Source organism: Ranitomeya variabilis, chromosome 6, assembly GCF_051348905.1.
Source record: "Ranitomeya variabilis isolate aRanVar5 chromosome 6, aRanVar5.hap1, whole genome shotgun sequence".
In the NCBI taxonomy this organism is placed as follows: domain Eukaryota; kingdom Metazoa; phylum Chordata; class Amphibia; order Anura; family Dendrobatidae; genus Ranitomeya; species Ranitomeya variabilis.
Genome location: NC_135237.1, coordinates 49,858,414 through 49,878,121, shown reverse-complemented (window position 1 = coordinate 49,878,121; position 19,708 = coordinate 49,858,414). Strand labels below are relative to the sequence as shown.

The window sequence follows — 19,708 nt, the reverse complement described above, 5'->3', positions numbered from 1 at the left end:
AGGGCAGAGCAAACTACTGCAGTGTGAAGGCACTGGGCCTCTGACCTTTCCCAGCGCCTGCGCACTGCAGTACTTTGCTCTGCCCTCAACAGGACAGATAACGTACGCCTGCGCTGGAGCTGCAGCGTGAAGACAAGAAGAGGACATCATCGTAAGAAGATGGGAGGCCCCGGACCGCAGCGGGACCGCCCCTTTGTGAGTATAATCTAACCTCTTTTTCTCATCTTTCAGGATACATCGGGGGCTTATCTACAGCATTACAGAATGCTCTAGATAAGCCCCTGATGCCGGTGGGCTTAGCTCATCGTCGATTTTGGGGGTGACAGGTTCCCTTTAAGTATGGTTTGCTGGAGACTGGATGATAAACCTGTCAGAGGAGGTTTTTGAAGCTGAATGTGACAGTGTCTTGGGAGTGCTTTATAGGAGAATACTAAATGGGGGTATTGTGGGAACCCCTGCATCTTAATATACTTCTTTGGGGTGATTTTTGTGGAAAAGCTTTGGTTACCATTATTCCTGTAATGGGGGCTTTGGTTGCCACTACTGCGAGGGGGGTGGGAACTGATTGTGGCTTGTGACCCTCTCTCAAGGCTGGATGTGGCTCTCAAGGTCAGAAACGTTGGGGACCTCTGGCCTAAAGTGTCCAACCCGTGTAATGACTATGGCCCAAATGATTTGGGATTAGACTCGTATGTATATTTAGGAATGTATATTTCTCGAATATTGACTGCCTTTTTTTTTTTTTTTTTTTTTTTTTTTAAATTTAATGTACGGTAATTTGCATCAAACAACTAAATACAAAATCCTATTTTTGTGTTTCCACTTACCTTAAAAATAACATAATGCAACCTGATATTGCCCCTATCGATCTCGACTTCAGCACCAGTGTTGGAAACAGAGTAACGGCTTCCCAATAATCATTTATCTGCCTCCGAGAGGGCGGACAGCTTTCTTCATTATAACAAATGATGTCTGAGTGGATGAATGTGCTTAGTGTGCATTGCCAGGACATTATGTTAACAACGTGCAGGCATGAATTATTTTATCTATAGCCTTCACAGGTATTAAGGAGGTTACAGTAACATGCGGTTTGTAAACCTCGCCAGGAATCTAGAAAAAAAAAAAAACCTTTACTTTATGGGATGTCTTAAACCATTCCGCAGTTTAGGATGGACCGAGGCTGAATTATCCAAGACTTATACCATTGTAGGTATATCAATTTGTCACATTTAACACTTCATTTTAGATGTTGCATACAAATAGTATCCGCAGCGGAGGAGAAAAGGGTCTCTAGTACCACCTTTTTGGAGGTAGCAATCCTAGAAACCAATATTGACCTATTACTAACCCTTGCTACATGACTTGGGCTACAATTCCAAACTTAAATCTTCCCCAAAAGGTAAAAAACTCAATGTGCAGACATCTGTTTCAGGGTTGTTGCTCCTCATCAGGGCAAAGTAGAAGCCTGGTTTGCTTTTAATGGAGGTCTTTGGGAGAGAGGGGAGATATGTTTCTTCTTGAGGATAGCACCAAGTTGATGTCGAGAGACATTAGCAAAAACCTGATGACAGATTTCCTTATGTCATCTGAAAGCAACATTATGTGGGGGCAGAAATCCTGATGTCATTGATGCATCACTTACTAGGCTGCTTGCTCTCATTTTTATACAATGACTTTTCTGTGCTGCAGATCTAGCAGAGCTCTGAATACTGAGCTATATATACGGTAACCATGCCCACATCACTTATGTGCAGTGTGCACAAAAGCTGTCAATTAACAGAAAGCTGCTAATCAGTGGTGGGCATGGTTACGCATAACAGCAGGACTGGGAGGTACAAGACAGCTAGTCCTGTAGTGATAATTTCCTGGTGATAAAACACTGATTTTATTGAAACAGCAACACAGTTTAGTGAGCGACACATCCCTGGTATCTGGCTGTTAACCTTCTGATAGATTCCCTTTAAAGGCCACATTATATGTACCAGTATATCATAATTCAAAATGAAAGTCAGAATTTAAAATCTCTTTTGGAATTAAAATGTAATTTAAGCAAAGATAAGTTAAACATTTTTTTAAAAAAAGTAAAATGCATACATACATTTCATTAGTTAATAAAATTTTAAAAAAATATAAGTCCTGAGGTACAATGAAATATGCATTCTCCCCTCTGCCCTAACAATCTGTAGAAGAATTTAATGATCTTCAGTGTATAGGATTTAGTAACGCAAAAGCTGGAAAGTGCTTGTATTATATGACTCGGCCATCTTAATGGGATTTATTTAGAATGACCAGTCACCAGCCAGTGTCTGTGTGTCCATAGAAAGTGCTACTGAGTGCTTGAACGGTGTGGGAATAGAGCAAAGAAGGGACCAGATAATGAGGGAAAATGCAGTAAAGGAGCACTTAGAACAGTTTAATTAATGAGATAATGTAATTAGACCTGCCTAAGGGTACTGTCACACAGTGCAATTTTGATCGCTACGACGGCACGATTCGTGACGTTCTAGCGATATCGTTACGATATCGTTGTGTCTGACACGCTACTGCGATCCGGATCCCCGCTGAGAATCGTACGTCGTAGCAGATCGTTTGAAACTTTCTTTCGTCGTCTAGTGTCCCGCTGTGGCGGCATGATTGCATCGTGTGACACAGGTTGTATACGATGTGCGCACAGTAACCAACGGCTTCTACATCGCAAATACGTCATGAAATTATCGCTCCAGCGCCGTGTATTGCAACGTGTGACCGCAGTCTACGACGCTGGAGCGATAATTATACGACGCTGCAACGTCACGAATCGTGCCGTCGTAGCGATGAAAATGGCACTGTGTGACAGTACCCTAAAAGATGTGTTTTTAGCATATGCTTATAACTGTGGACACTAGGAATTAATCAGACGACTGTCTGGGTTAGTGCTTTCCAGAGAACTGGTGCAGCACAAGAAAAGTCTTGGAGACGGGAGTGGGAGGTTTGGTGGAGGACGGTAATCTTCGATGATAATCAGAAAGGAGAGCTCTGGTAGGGTGGTAGACAGATGAAGGATGAGATGCAGAGCGCAGCAGTGTGGGGAGCTTTGTGGATGAGTGTTAAGTTTATAGGGTATTAAGTTTATAAGTATTAAAGTTTCTAAAGTTTAGAAAGTTTATAAGTATAAAGTTTATAAGTATTCTTAAACAAACATGCAACCAGTGCAATGACTGGCACAGGGTGGAGGCATCGGTATAGCTGTTGGACAGATAAGACTATACAGCTGTCTCAGTGGTGAGGTGCATGAGAATAATTCCACTCCGTTACCAACACCTTATAGAAGTACTAGGAGTGCCAAGTGGTTATATAGTGTGATAGAACAAAATATGAGCTTGGCTTAAAGAGGTCATCCAGTACGTTAACTCAGTTACTATTTTTGCCATAAATACCTAAGGATAATGACTCTAAAGAACTCCATATACCTTTTATGCCAGTGTCATGTTATTTGCCTTTCTGCTTCACTTCCTTCAGTTTTTCTGTTGTCACATCCATCACTTATTCTTAGTGATGAGCGAGTGTACTCGTTGCTCGGGTGGTCTCTTGAGTATTTGTTAGTGTTCGGAGATTTAGTTTTCATCGCCTCAGCTGAATGATTTACAGCTACTAGCCAGGCTGATTACATGTGGGGGTTGCCTGGTTGCTAGGGAATCCCCACATGTAATCAAGCTGGCTAGTAGCTGTAAATCATTCAGCTGCGGCGATGAGAACTAAATCTCCAAACACTAATAAATACTCGGAGATCACCCGAGCGTGCTCGGGAAAACCCGAGCAACGAGTATATTCACTCATCACTACTTCCTCTTTAGAATCCTCTACTTCCCTTTGAGTACTTTCTCCATCATTTCTTGTTCTGGTAAACATTCTAGCAGTGAGCGGACCCCTGTGACTGCACCTAAACCCCTCTCACTTCTCTCTATGCATCACATACAGCTTCAGCATACTGTCCTGCCCAGGGCACTGTTACAGGGAATAGAAGTAATGCACAAAGCACCAGAAAAGCAGCACTGGTGATAAATATTATCCCCTACTGCGCCCCTCCCACTGACTAATCATGCTCTGCTTTAATTGGATGGATGGATGGACAGGGAGAGGGATTTGTACTAATATATACAGTTGTGCTCAAAAGCCCGGCAGAATTTTTGCTTTCTTAGCCTTTTTTCAGAGAATATGAATGATAACACCAAAACTTTTTCTCTACTCATGGTTAGTGGTTGGGTGAAGCCATTTAATGTCAGACTACTCTGTTTTCTCTTTTTAAATCATAATGACAACCCAAAACATCCACATGACCCTGATCACAAGTTCACATACCCCATTTCTTAATACCGTGTATTGCCCCCTGTAACATCAATGACAGCTTGAAGTCTTTTGTGGTAGTTGTGGATGAGGTTCTTTATTTTCCCATATGGTAAAGCTGCCAACTCTTCTTGGCAATAAGCAGTTCCTGTAAATTCCTGGGCTGTCTAGCATGAACTGCGTGCTTGAGATCTCCCCAGAGTGGCTCAATGATATTGAGGTCAGTAGACTGAGATGGCCACTCCAGAACCTTCACTTTGTTCTGCTGTAACCAATGTCAGGTCGATTTGGCCTTGTGTTTTGGATCATCGTCATGTTGGAACGTCCAAGTACGTCCCAGACGCAGCTTCTGGACTGATGAGTGCAAATTTGCCTCCAGTATTAGCTGATAACGTGTTGCATTCATCTTTCCTTCAACTTTGACCAAGCTTCCTGTGCCTTTGTAGCTCACAACCCCCCAAAATATCAGTGATCCACCTCTGTGCTTTACAGTAGGAATGGTGTTCCTTTCATCAAAGGCCTTGTTGACCTTTCTCCAAATGTAACGTTTATGGTTGTGGCCAAAAAGTTCAATTTTGCTCTCATCACTCCAACTTACCTTGTTCCAGAAGTTTTGAGGCTTGTCTCTGTGCTGTTTTGCATAATGTAGGTGAGATACTTTGTGGCATTTGCGCAGTAATTGTTTTCTTCTGGGGACTCGACCATGCAGCCCATTTTTCTTCAAGTGCTTGAAACAGACACACCGCTAGTTTTCAGAAAGTCCAGTATTTCAGCTTATGTTATTTATGGGTTTTTCTTTGCATCCTGAACAATTTTCCTGGCAGTTGTGGACGACATTTTTGTTGGTCTACCTGACCGTGGTTTTGTTTTTACAGAGCCCCTGATTTTCCATTTGTTAATCACAGTTTGAACTCTGCTAACTGGCATTATCAATTCCTTGGATATTTTTTGTATCCCTTTCCTGTTTTATACAGTTCAACTACCTTTTCCCATAGATCTGTTGACAATTCTTTTGCTTTCCCCATGAATCACAATCCAGAAACGTCAGTGGCTGGATGAAAGATGCAAGAGTCTGTCTGGATCCCAGAAACTCACTCCGCTTTTATGCACACACACTAATTACAAGCAAACAGGTTAGGCTACGTTCACATTTGCGGTCAGCGCCGCAGCGTCGGGCGCCGCAGCATCGCCGCATGCGTCATGCGCCCCTATATTTAACATGGGGGCGCATGGACATGCGTCGCACTTGCGTTTTGCGCCGCATGCGTCACTGCAGCGCCCCCGTGTCCGGGCGCAGAGAACGCAGCAAGTTGCATTTTTGCTGCGTCCAAAATCAATGAAAAAAAGGACGCATGCGGCGCAAAACGCAGCGTTGTGCATGCGTTTTGCTGCGTTTTTGTTTGCGTTGTGCGTTGCGGCGCCGACGCTGCGGCGCACAACGCAAATGTGAACGTAGCCTTACAGGTGAGGATGTTACCTTTAGTACCATAAAAACCCATTTGTGTCAACTTCTGTGCATGTTATCAGGCCAAAATCATCAGGGTATGTGAACTTTTGATCAGGGTCATTTGGATGTTTTGGGTTGTCATTATGATTTAAAAAGAGAAAACATAGTAGTTTGACAGTAAATGTGGCTTCACCCAACCACTAACCATGAGCGGAGAAAAAGTTTTGGTGTTATCCATATTCTCTGAAAAAAGGCCAAGAAAGCAAAAATTCTACTGGGGTATGTAAACTTTTGAGCACAACTGCATAATATTCTATACTCTGTTGCATACATACAGATATAAGGGAGAAATCTTCAGGGAGATGGGATAGGTGTGTCTGCATTTGTGCCTTTTTTATATGTATACCAGTCTGATGAGGACCAAAAGCTTGCTCTTGGCTTCACTCAGATGAATGGAAGCTAGTGGGCCGATGCAGACTTCTGTCGACTGTCCCATGCGAAAGAAAGGGCCAGTTATGCTGATCACATTCTGCTCAGAGATAGATTGTGAGCATAGAGTGTTCTGATTCTCTCTGATGAAGAGAAGATGGAGAAAAACAATGTCTCCATCTTCACCAGCACATATGGGAAGCGGACTAGTGAGTGCAATGTGAAGGAAGCCTGTAGAGACACCCGCTCCCAAAATGGGTGATCGCTGGTTAGCGGCCTTGTGATGTGGGTTGTGATTGAGCACGTTCTGCCCGTATACGAATACTCCCATGTGTTTGGAAACGTAACTAATGTATAGGCATTACACCGTGTTCACTATGGGGCACCACTGTATGTATTTTTCCCCTTCCCAAACAGCACATGCTCTATGAGATATTGGAAGCGATGTCGGTTCTACCACCTCGTTCACAAGCAGCTTCTTTTCTTTTTCACTTGGACAGTGTCAATGTTTGATCCATCAGTTTTTACAAGCAGGTCTTTGTCTGCACGCAAAGAGCCATTCCCTCTAAATGAAGTGCGCAACTTTGCCCCGTAGCCATAAATCAAAATCTGATCTGACTGCTCCCGTTGCCAGATACGATTACTCGAGTTTAACTCAACTGAAAGAACTGGCTGGAGTCATGTCCGCCGAGGCCCGCGGCACAGGATCGGTGATTAATAGTCTGTTTTTGTTCACGCTGGCTTCTGTATTGAGCACACTGGAAAGCAATAACCTCCAACAAGATAGATTCTCGGTTGTCACTGACGCCCTGGGTGAGGCAATGTTCAGCTCCGGCTCACGGTGTCAATTTTGTCTCTTTCACAGCTGGCTGAAGAACTGCAGAGCCGGCCGCTGAACGCCGAGATCAGAGAATTGTTGAAGCTGCTGTCAAAACCAAATCTCAAGGTGAGGACATGCTACACCTGCGGACTGTCCGCCGGGCCGGAATGGAAGGAAAAGGATTATTTATCTGAAACATGGTCTATTTCTTCTCAAAGAACTCTATGTACTCTTAAGAGGGAGGGGAGGGAAATAAATAAATGCACCTCTTTACTTCATCCATCCCAGAACATACACGGTTGATGGACTGTAACCCCTAAATTATTCAGTGACACCCCACAGTGTGTGGACAGAAGTTTAGGACGGGTCACATAAGGATATTTAAAGGTCCACACTTTCAAAATAGTTTTTAAGACGTGTAACCCTAAGTCTTTGAGACATCCTATACTATCTGTGCACCAGACGAAACACTTACTGGAAACTTATAACATTACTTAAACAGATTTACTTCCAGGATCAGTCCAACAAATCCTCTGCAGAATGTGAATGCTACTAACTGTTGCAGATTTAGCTGCAGATTTGCACAGATTTTTGCAGCTGATTTAATGTCAAATTTTGCGCACAGTCTACATCTGTTTTCTTTTGTCTGTGCAAATTAAATTTGGTAATATCTCATCCACTTTTTGATTACTGTAATAATTTGTAGATTTTCTGCCAGGAAATTTTTTAGATGGAAACTTAGTATTGTATGCACCTCATGCGAATATACTCTTTAAGGGCATGGCCGTATTTAGAGTTTCTGCTGCCCTAGGCACTTTTAGTGCTGCCTCCCCCATTGGTGAGTATAACACTATCGGCAGTGACTTTGGCAAAAATCGCTGATGTGAAAATCGCCTTTTGCAGCAGATCCGGCAGTTTTTCTGCATCTGCCGCGTAATGGATCACTTACGGCAACACTGCGTTCGGCCTCATTCATTCCCTATGGGACTTGCAGACATGTGCGGCACTTGCGTTTTTGCCGCGATCCGGCAAATGCGGTGCTTGCAGCAATGGAAAAAAACACTGCTAGCAGTGTTTTTTTTATCACCGTAAGTGCAAAACCGTAATTGCCGCACATGTCCGCAAGTAGCCATCACTACCTGTCCCTGCACCTTGCTAGCTCATCCCTATCCATCCCTCCCTGACCTACAACTACACTATAAAGCTTTAGAAAAACAATTTATTAACTGACATATTCCATTGACATATAATGAGGGCTCCAGGCTACGGCGCAGACTGAGACGGGCAGTCTCCGGGTCGCCTGTGCACAGACCTCCCTCCACCGGACCCCGTAATCACCGCTCGCAGTAGCATACCGGCAGAGGTGTATCTAGGGTTTCTGGCACCAGGGGCAAGAATTCATTTTGGTGCCCCCCCTCCGCCAAGGACATATGCGATTTGCACACTCAGTCATGTACCCACGAGCTGCTCTCCCTAATGCTCTCAATGTTCAGTGAAGAACTGAGAGAAGCAAAAGAGAAGCTCGGTGTCACAGGACCATGAGTATGAAAATCGCATATGAGTGAAGTGTCCATCTGACGACTACTGGAACCTGCAGAGCTGGATCCTGACATCGCAGCTTCTGAATTCTCACAACTCATGCACTGCACACTTTTAGGATTCTCCCTTGCCGGTGGACAGTCATGTCAGCACAAGCATGCGATTTGTATACTTCTGACCACATTCCGACTAGACGTGCCCGGCCTCGCTTAGTTCATTTTCATTGAGTGAGGCCACTCATGTCTAGTCAGCACCTGACCGCATGTATGTAAATCACCAGCACCAGAGAATCCTGACAGCGTGCAGTGCGCACTGTGAGAATTCAGAAGTCTGCAGTCACAAAGAATGACTGCAGACTCATTACAAACCTGCTCATCCTCTTTAATGCTCCTAACATAAATAAAAACATGAGAGTTAGTATCACAAATAATATTTACATCCAGGTACCTTATAGATGACGTCGTCTCTGGAGCTGTTCTCCTTCTCTTCTTCATCTGGTCCAGATCCCATGATGAGTTTTCTCATCCACAGCCGTCTCTGCAGACTTCCATCTTCTCCGCTCTTTTGCAGAAAATCTCCACATGATGCCCTTAAAGATACAAGTGTCATTATAATGCTCCTGAATAAAAAATTGCCCCTCACTATATTGTCTGCACAAAATATGACCCCCACACTGTCCCTCTTGTGGTACATACTCTTCACACTGACCTCTCCTTTCCATAACGGCCCCCTCTTCACACTGTCCTCTTACACTGTGTCCCCCTATAGGGCCCAGTATTTATACTCCATATTTATACTCCATCCTCCCACCCTGTGTACATGGCTCCCCCATCCTTCTCCCCTGCGTGCATGGCTCCCCCATCCTTCTCCCCTGCGTGCATGGCTCCCCCATCCTTCTCCACTGCGTGCATGGCTCCCCCATCCTTCTCCCCTGCGTGCATGGCTCCCCCATCCTTCTCCCCTGCGTGCATGGCTCCCCCATCCTTCTCCCCTGCGTGCATGGCTCCCCCATCCTTCTCCCCTGCGTGCATGGCTCCCCCATCCTTCTCCCCTGCGTGCATGGCTCCCCCATCCTTCTCCCCTGCGTGCATGGCTCCCCCATCCTTCTCCCCTGCGTGCATGGCTCCCCCATCCTTCTCCCCTGCGTGCATGGCTCCCCCATCCTTCTCCCCTGCGTGCATGGCTCCTCTATCCTCTCACCCTGCGTGCATGGCTCCCCCATCCTTCTCCCCTGCGTGCATGGCTCCCCCATCCTTCTCCCCTGCGTGCATGGCTCCCCCATCCTTCTCCCCTGCCTGCATGGCTCCCCCATCCTTCTCCCCTGCGTGCATGGCTCCCCCATCCTTCTCCCCTGCGTGCATGGCTCCCCTATCCTCCTCCCCTGCGTGCATGGCTCCCCCATCCTTTTTCCCTGTCATACTCACCTCTCACCGCGCAGCGCAGAACTTCCCGGCATCTCTGCAGCGTCTTCCTTCCTGTATGAGCGGTCATGTGGTAGCGCTCATTAAGGTGATGAATATGTGCATATTCATCACCTTAATGAGCGCTACCATGTGACCGCTGAAGACAGGACGCGCTGCCGGCGCTGAGACGCAGTTGCAGCCACCGCTGGAGGAAGGTGAGTATTAAGTCTTCAGGGAGGGGGACGGGAAGGAGGGAGGGAGGGAGAGGGGGGTGGGAAGGAGGGGGGGGGGCACTTGACCCCGGAGTTTTATAAAAAAAAAAGAATAAAACCTAGCTCAAGTGCGCCCCCCGCATCCCGCCGCCCTAGGCACGTGCCCTCAAGTGCCTAGTGGCAAATAAGGCCCTGTTTAAGGGGCTGTCTTCTACTAGGACAACCCCTTGTCACAATAGTTCCTCCATGTAAAATAATAGCAGCCATAATCTCCTGCAGTGCGGGCGCCGTTCCAGTTATATTGGCGCCCGCTCTCCCTGGGCTTGCTTGACATGATGTGATGCAAGCCCTGAAGCAGTCCAATCAGCTAGAATCTTCCTTGGCAGCGGCCAGATGTTAGTGATGTGAGGAGCCCGGTACATTGTGTAGATGCTGCTATACCTTTTACCTTCCACTTATCTTGAATTGACACCCTATCCTACATATAGGTCATCAATATTTTATTCCTGGACTTCCCCTTTAACTTGCTATGAATAAAAAACGAATGTACTTGAAAGAAAATGTCCTCAACAAATATAAGGAGGAATGAAACATGTTTTTAATATAAAAAGTGAGCAGTATAATATTTCCTTCCTTATGAACAAAATACCATATATACTCGAGTATAAGCCGAGGCACCTAATTTTCCCACGGAAAACTTATTGACTCGAGTATAAGCCGGGTATGCATTGTCCCCTCATCTCTATCCTGGTCTGCATGACTCCTCATCCCTATCCTGGTATACATAGTTCCTCACCCCTATCCTGGTTTTTGTGGCCTCCTCATCCCTATCCTGGTATGCATGGTCTCCTCATCCACATCCTTGTATGCAGAGCCCCTTCATCCCTATCATTGTATGCATGGCCCCTTCATCCCCATCCTTTGTATGCATGGCCATCTCATCCCCATCCTGGTATACATAGCCCCTTCATCCTCATCATTGTATGCTTGGCCCCTTCTTCCCCATCATTGTATGCTTGGCCCCTTCTTCCCTATCATTGTATGCATGGCCCCTTCATCCCCATCATGGTATGCATGAATCGATCATCCCCATCCTGGTATGCATGGCCATCTCATCCCCATTTTGGTATGCATGACCATCTCATCCCCATCCTTGTATGCATTGTCATCTCATCCCTGTATGCATGGCCCCTCATCCCCATCCTTGTATGCACGGCCCCTCATCCCCATCCTTTTATGCATGACCATCTCATCCCCATCCTTGTATGCATTGTCATCTCATCCCCATCCCTGTATGCATGGCCCCTCATCCCCATCCTTGTATGCATGACCATCTCATCCCCATGCTTGTATGCATGGTCATCTCATCCCTATCCTTGTATGCATGGTCATCTCATCCCCATCCTTGTATGCATGGTCATCTCATCCCCATCCTTATATGCATGGTCATCTCATCCCCATCCTTGTATGCATGGTCATCTCATCCCCATCCTTGTATGCATTGTCATCTCATCCCCATCCCTGTATGCATGGCCCCTCATCCCCATGCTTGTATGCATGACCATCTCATCCCCATGCTTGTATACATGACCATCTCATCCCCATGCTTGTATGCATGGTCATCTCATCCCCATCCTTGTATGCATGGTCATCTCATCCCCATCCTTGTATGCATGGTCATCTCATCCCCATCCTTGTATGCATGGTCATCTCATCCCCATCCTTGTATGCATGGTCATCTCATCCCCATCCTTGTATGCATGGTCATCTCATCCCCATCCTTGTATGCATGGTCATCTCATCCCCATCCTTGTATGCATGGTCATCTCATCCCCATCCTTGTATGCATGGTCATCTCATCCCCATCCTTGTATGCATGGTCATCTCATCCCCATCCTTGTATGCACGGCCCCTCATCCCCATCCTTGTATGCACGACCATCTCATCCCCATCCTTGTATGCATGGTCATCTCATCCCCATCCTTGTATGCACGGCCCCTCATCCCCATCCTTGTATGCACGACCATCTCATCCCCATCCTTGTATGCATGACCATCTCATCCCCATCCTGGTATACATGGCTCCTCATCTCTATCTTTGTATGCATGGCCCTCTCATCCCTATCCTGGTATGCATGCTTCCTCATCCCTATCCTGGTATGTATAGCCACTATCAGAAAAGCATAAAAAAATAAACCATCCTTCTTACTGTCCCTGCGCTCCCTCACAGCATCTTTTTCCGATACCAGCAGCTGCAATGGTCAGGCGATCATATGTCCCCGCTACTTAAGGGAATGAATATTCTCTGTGCTCCATGCGTATGGGCGTGGAGAGAGGAGAATATTTATTTCTCTTAAGTAGTGGTCACCCGTGATCGCCCGGCTGCTGCAGGAAGCCTGCGGCTGACACTGCTATTACAAAGAAATGAATGCTCACTGTCCGTGCAGTGAATGTTCATTTCTCTTGAGCAGCGGGCACAGGAGTTAGCCGCAGCCGCCGGCTCCTGCCTCCTGTTACCTGCTGCTCTGCCGCTTCCCCTCCCCCTCTATCTTCTGTGACCCGGACTCAAGTATAAGCCTAGGGGGCCGTTTTCAGCACAAAAAAAGTGCTGATGAACTTGGGTTATACTCTCGTATATACGGTAGTAATTTATATACCCCCAAACAGTGCGTCATTACCAAAATAATATATGAGAGACCACTGCACTGCTTGCTGTTGATCCCAGCCATCTTGTTCCCTCCTGTAAAGCTCGGCCACAGACTGACCTTCATAAAGGACCACGATTTACACTATATAGCGTATACTGCCGTGCTGCTCTATAACAGTATATATTATATGTGATCAGACGACTGCAGGCTCATGTCTTTTTATTGAACAAAACAAAAACAATAAAAATATATAAAAATGTTTAAACACCCTCTTTTTCTACATTTAAACCAAATTAAAAAATAAACACATCTGGATTCACCACGTCTGTAAGATTCCTGCGAAAATATAATATGAATTAACCCGGACTGTTTCCACCGTAAACAAAATTGCGCTTTTTTGGACTCTGCAGCTCCATAAAAAAATTCAATGGAAAGCGATCAAAACAAAACCTCTTATGGTATGATTGATGTCAGCTCGCCATACAAAAAGTACTGTAGGTCCTTACTCAATACTATTACTGGAGAAGTAAAAACGCTATGCGTCTTAGAAAATGGCTACACACACTTTTTTTTTTTTTTTTTACAAACTTTAAAAGAAAAATCTGTACAAGTTTGATATTGCCATTATTATAGCGACCCGGAGAATCATGTTACCTAGTCGTTTTTTTTTTCTTTTTTTACCATGTAATGAATGCTATAAAAAGTAAACCGCCAAAAACCATGGCAGATTCACTTTTTTTTTCCAACCTTGGAATTTTTTTTCAGTTTTTCCTACCATTTTATGGTAAAATGAATGGTGTCATTCAAAGCTACAACTTTTCACACACACAAAAAAACCCAGAAATATATAAAAATGTTATGATTCTTGGAAGAAGAGGATGAAAAAAAACAAATGAACAAAAGCAAAAATGTCCCAGTTCTGATGGGGTTAAGAGGTTAATATTGTACGCTTACATTGTCCTAATAGTATTTTTATTAATCAGGTTACTCTGACATTTTATTGATATTTTTGATTCCAAGTTTGATGGTTTCTACTTTGTTTGGACATATTAAAGAGGACCTTTCACCAATTTTTTTCTTGTTGAACTGTACACACCATGTAATAGTGAATGCAGAAATTAATAGAACATGTTTTGTAATTTTGCTTCCCCTTTGCGGAGATATTGACCAAGTATTGACACTTTTTTTTTCTTTCTAAGTCCGTTTGGGTTAGTTTTCTTTGGGGCGTGTACGTGTTTTCCCTATTTGCGTTGTCCAATCAAAAGCAAACAGCAGCACAGAGGAAAAAGAACACGCCCCCCATCATAGCTTTGGTTTTCAAAGTGCGTGAGATGTAAGGATACAGCTATGATCTCTTGGTCTACCCTCCTGCATGATTAGAAGGTTCTTGCTATAGAGCACAGATGACCCGCACCTTTCAGATAACATCATTGTGAAGTTCTGTCACATTGCAAACCCTTCTATCCGCTCTCCTAACACTGTCAGCTCTGCTGTGCCCTTCCACCTCACTGCTTCTCCAGCCGTAAGAGCTCAACTTGTAAGCTCAGGATTAGCAATGCCATAGGTCCCCACCACATAATTTGGTGATATACTACATAATGAAATTCATAATTGTACCCATAGACCATGAGTGGAATATAAACTTACCATGATACATGGCAATACACATGTATTAGTCTATTTTATGTTTGGCATTTTGTTCATGAACCAGGACGCTCAGGATGCATAATGCTACTGTATTCATCCCACACAAATAATAAAATAAACAGAATGAAATATACATTTGCACTGATACATAGTGTGACAGTCACTGGCAAAGTGCTGGAGGGGAGATATATTTCACTGAGGCTATTAGCTTCAGTGATGTGTAACACAGACGTTTTGCTCCAACACACAGTGTTGAGAGCAGTTAAGCAGCCTTTTTAAAAGGGCTTGGTTTTTGGGAACAACTATAAAGCGGGTGGGAGGATGTCCATGATATCTCCACCCTAAGGTGTGGCCTTCTGAGGCACTCACTGTTCAGTGTGTCTGGAGAGGCTAACTCCAGAGAGGTGTCTGTGCTTTGTGCTAACCTGAACCAAGTGTTTTGCTGACCCTGAGCGGGCAGATCCCTGCAACCACAAGGACTATGCTTTGTATTCCGTTTTTGTTTCTTCCTTACGCCACAAAGGCCATGTTTGTTTGTTCATTTTTTTTTTACCAACTCTGCACTGGCTTATGCAGTATTCTTAATAAATCAATGAGAGGTTTAAAGAGACAGCGTTCCCGAGTCTTCCTCCGTATGCAACCGAGTGAGCCGATCTACCACAATAGTAACACCTGCTTGTCTGTACTTCTACTTGAGCCCAACCAGATAAGTAGATTATGATAGACTGCACAATGAAATTCATAACCCCAGTGAAAATTAACGAATAATACCAACCTGGACTTCTGAGTTAACTCATTATCTGCCAACACTTCTAATATCTCTGCAACGGAGAGATGAAAAACAAAAATTCCTCCCCAAAAGAACAAAACCGGTTTATTCCTCTCTGTGGCCACAATTACCGCATATTGTGTGTCCAGTTCAACATAAAAAATTTGGTGAATGGTCCTGTTAAAGGCACAAGATGTACAGTTCGGCCGGTGGGTGAAAATATTCACAAGTAGTTTTCTATTTTGTGTTCTAGTACCATAGTTCTAGATCAGGGCTGTGGAAGTGGGTAAGCCAAACCTACAACTCCTCAATTCCATGACTCCGACTCCACCAAAATGGGCTCCGACTCCACAGTCCTGTTCTAGATCCAATGTTTAGATTATCCATAGTAACCTATCCAATGTTGATTTTTAATATAAGCCCTAATATGTCTTTAGAGGGATGTAAAATGTTTGATCTTATAGACAAAATGATATAAAATTATTCCTATCCCAACCATGTGTGTGGAGATTTTTCTGTAGCTTAAGGTAAAATGTTAGGGTTTTTTAGACTCTCCCGTGATTTTTTTTTTTTCTTTTTTATGCTTTATACACAAGGAATATGACACAGCAGCAAGAATATATACTTTTCTTTTTGGCACATCTTGTTACACAACTTACCGTATGTGAAAGACCTGGGTAAGATTACCAAATAGTTAGTATAGAAATGATACCCCTGAACCATTCATGGAAAATCCATTAGACGTTGGAGAATTGATCTCCTGTGTTTTTATTGTTCCTTACATTTTTATTATTATTTATTCTGTCATCTAAATCCATATTTTTTCTTTTCTTTACCCCGGACGTTTTCTGGGCATACAGGCTCCTCTTTTGTGAAAATAATCAAAGTATTTTATCGCTGGTGTTTTTGCAAACCATTAAAAAGTAATTTAATAAGAAAAATATCCGGTTGCAAACAATTTATTGTAATATTAATAGGGAATAAAGCAAAGATGGAAACAACAATGTATGGAAACGTCTTTTACTTGGTTGGATTAAGTCAAGGATTCCAGCTCTCATGGGTTATGCGCCATCATTGTTCCTGATGATGTTTTTTTCTTCTGTTTTTCACACCTTAACTTAAATTTTGTAAGATGTTTTTTGAACTTCTTAAATGAGTAAAATTGCAAAGTGCTTGTGAAAACAAGTGACTTTGCAATTTACCTCTTATTTAAAATTGTCTCCGTTCTCAGGAATTGAGGGATCTTTAAATTTGTAGGTTACCGCTCGTTTCCTAGGTTATCAGCGGTGGCCAGTTTACTATACAGCTTCAGTGTTCCTGCATTAATCGGATGGTTTTTTTTGTTTTTGTTTGTTTTGTTTTTTTGTTTATAAAGTCAAAGCTTCTGCCTTTTGTAGAATCACAAGATTATAATTTTATTTTATTTACTGATAATTTCCCATCACCTTTGAGAGGCTGCATGTTTGGCTTTTCTAAAATCCAGTGCAATGAGTGTAAGTTGTAACTCTTAAAAAGAAAAAAAAACTAGTCAGTTGGGTATAAAAAAAACTAGTCAGTTGTGTATAAAGTGTTACCTGTGAGCTGCGTTGGTGCTCTTCGGGGGCAGGCAGAAGCTTGGTCAACACTGTGTTATATTTATTTCCTACCAGTTATTTTGCCTAAAGTAAATTAATGGGCAACCGTGAATACGTGGGTCACCTAAGACCTGCATATATAGAAGGGTCCTATCAGTGATCACAGGATGATCATCTTTAAACTAGCCTTTTTTTTTTTTTTTTTTTTATTTCATTTTTGGGATTCGCTGTCTTATTTTATATTAAATACAACGTTACCAAAAGCAATCCAAAATACAACGGCCGAGGAGGACCAAAGCCTCGCTCCCAAAGTAAATGCATTAATACAAAACTCACATGAACAGATGGAATGCTCCCATAGAATTGAGAAACACCAGAGAAATTGGAGTATATGAACCACCACAACATAAATAAAAATCCAAAAAGTTGATTAAATTAGTACAAACAATAATAGCCATACATATTGGCAACAGGGAGGGGAATAGCTGTGGAGACACACTGGTACAGCAAGGGAGATAGACAAGGACTCAGGGGTATCCAGGGGTAGAGCAGATCGAACCTTATATAGGGAAACCATAGTATCAACAAAGTCAATCAGTGGGTCACCCAAACTATATACATATAATTATTCCATTAATCCTGCTCACCAATAGTGACTGGCACAGTCCTTGAGTCTCCTTGCTGACCCCCTTGACGCGCGTTTCGCGTAGATACTTTCTCAAAAGGGGATGTGGGAGGGAAATGGAGGGCAAAGAAGAAATCGGCACAAACATATGATTTGTCTTTGGTTTGATTCAAACCCAGGACTCCAGCTGAGCAGGACACTGGACCACTGTGCTGCTGCCAGTCTATGCCCCTGATAAAGGTGTTGTTAAACTATAAGTCTGAAGTCGCTCTTTGTGGCTGCAGACTTGTGTCACATGCACTGTGCGTTGAGAAATTTCTGGTGCCGGGAGCGGACGGTCAAGTAATCACAAGTATATGATATGCCCAGTCCCAGACACATTTCAACTAGTTGGACAACGCCTTGCTCGATGCAAGTGTGTTGAGTGAGGCTGCAAACAGTCTAGTCGGAATGTGTCCGGGAGTATGCATATCACATACTTGTGGTCACATGACCGCCCGGCATCAGCGAATATTGTGACTTCAGACTTGTAGTTTAACATCGGACAACTCCTTTAATGAAAGAGATTGTCCAGGGTTACAATTTTGATGACTAAAGGCTATGTTCACACGTTGAGTTTTTGCTGTGTTTTTTATCTGGAAACACAACCTTCTCTTGGCAGTAAAGAAGCTGCATATAAAAAGCAGGTATTGCTGCGTTTTTATTGCTGCGTTTTGGTTGTCTGTTGTGCAAATTTTGTGCCCTCCCCCCCACAAAAAAAAGCCTGATTTAACTTCCTTAGGTTTTTGCAATAAGACACACCAAAAATTTATACCTGCATCTCTTTGCTGCGTTATTGCACTTACGCATTGTTTCCTATGGGTGAAAAAATGCCGCAAATACGCAGAAAAAAACGCTGAAAGAAGTGACATCCTGCAGTTATATATAAAAAAAACAAAAAAAAACAGTAGTTTCCAAATCTGTCAGGAAAATAAAATCCGTGTGTGCATGAGATTTCTGAAATCTCAGACTTTGCTGGTACTGTAAAACGCAGCTAAAAAATTGCTTTAAAAAATGCAGCAAAAACGCAACTTGTGAACATAGCCTTCGTTTAAGTCATCAAAATCAGATTGTGGGAGTCCAACAACTGCTCCCCTTCACGCCCCTGCTGATCATCTGGGGGGTGTTATGTTTATTTGGGGTTTTTTTTGTAATTCTTTAATGAGACAAGCACGGAAACAGTGGAATTTGGACATAGTAGTCCATAGTAGTCATAAGCCGCGTGCTCGAATGCAAGTTTTAATTTTGTCAAAATGTACCGCCAGCACTTGGCCTGAAATCAGCGGATCAGTGGTGGTGTTGGATGTTAGACCCCCACTGATCTGACATTGATGAGCTATATGATGGATCTGAAGCCTGGACAACCCCTCTAAATAGGAGTCTCTGCACTCTTAGAAGCGCCTGTTTTTGGATGCCACTTGGCAGAAATGCTGATACTTACACATGATGAGAATCCATATGGCAGCCACGTGATCCCTGTTGGCTGGTGGGCAGCTTGGCTCACCGTGCGCTCATGACCCCGAATATTCTTTTGGATCAGCGTCCATTTATGCCTTTATTATTATTTTTTTCCTGTTAAGGTGAAGCCGAGGTTATTGCTCCACCTAATTGACTTTGTCCACAATGCAAAATGAGGTCAGGCCTGCACCGCAGATTGTCATTAGCGAACAGCGTGGATTCTGTACTGATTTTCACAATGTGAAAATGAACTAACCAGAACGAACAGTTAAAAAAAAAAAAAAAAAAGACTCCAACTCCCAACATTTTCCTCTTCTCTGCTCAAATACTGTCACGTTCAAAATAATATAAGAAAACATTTTCCCTTTTGTAAGATGTGATTTGAGTAATCCAATAAACATATGTGGACAGCTGGTTTTCAGCATTGAAGACATGGTTATTAAATTCGCAGATCTGTCCGCTCTGCCAGAGAGGTCAGTAGTACATTGATGTTCTATCCAGGGCAGGCTTCTATCTGTGAGGAGGTTGGGGGGAGCGCGGCTCTGTGCTGTGCGGGAACTGTGGATTTTATATCCCTCCTGGCAGTCCGGAGTGATGGAAGTAACTCGTCTGCCTTCTGTTTCTAGAGGTGATTTACTTGTGCCTCTTCTGGACCATTCTCTGAACAATATATCCAATCCGAAGATCACACAATAAAATGCGCTATTTAAATCTGAGGTTACGGTTCAGCCGAGTATGAGGTTTATGGATACACATTTTACCATACCCAAAAATTC

At 43.5% G+C, this 19,708-nt stretch overlaps 1 protein-coding gene across 2 annotated transcripts in view; it reads left to right on the top strand.

Moving 5' to 3' along the window:
• MPP7 (MAGUK p55 scaffold protein 7) overlaps window positions 1-19,708 on the top strand; it is a 323,523-nt gene that overhangs the window by 181,957 nt on the left and 121,858 nt on the right. For both annotated transcript variants that reach the window (XM_077268457.1, XM_077268458.1), the window contains exon 6: window positions 7,065-7,145. In XM_077268457.1, coding sequence (XP_077124572.1) covers window positions 7,065-7,145 — 81 coding nt within the window. The remainder of the gene's footprint in view (window positions 1-7,064; window positions 7,146-19,708) is intronic.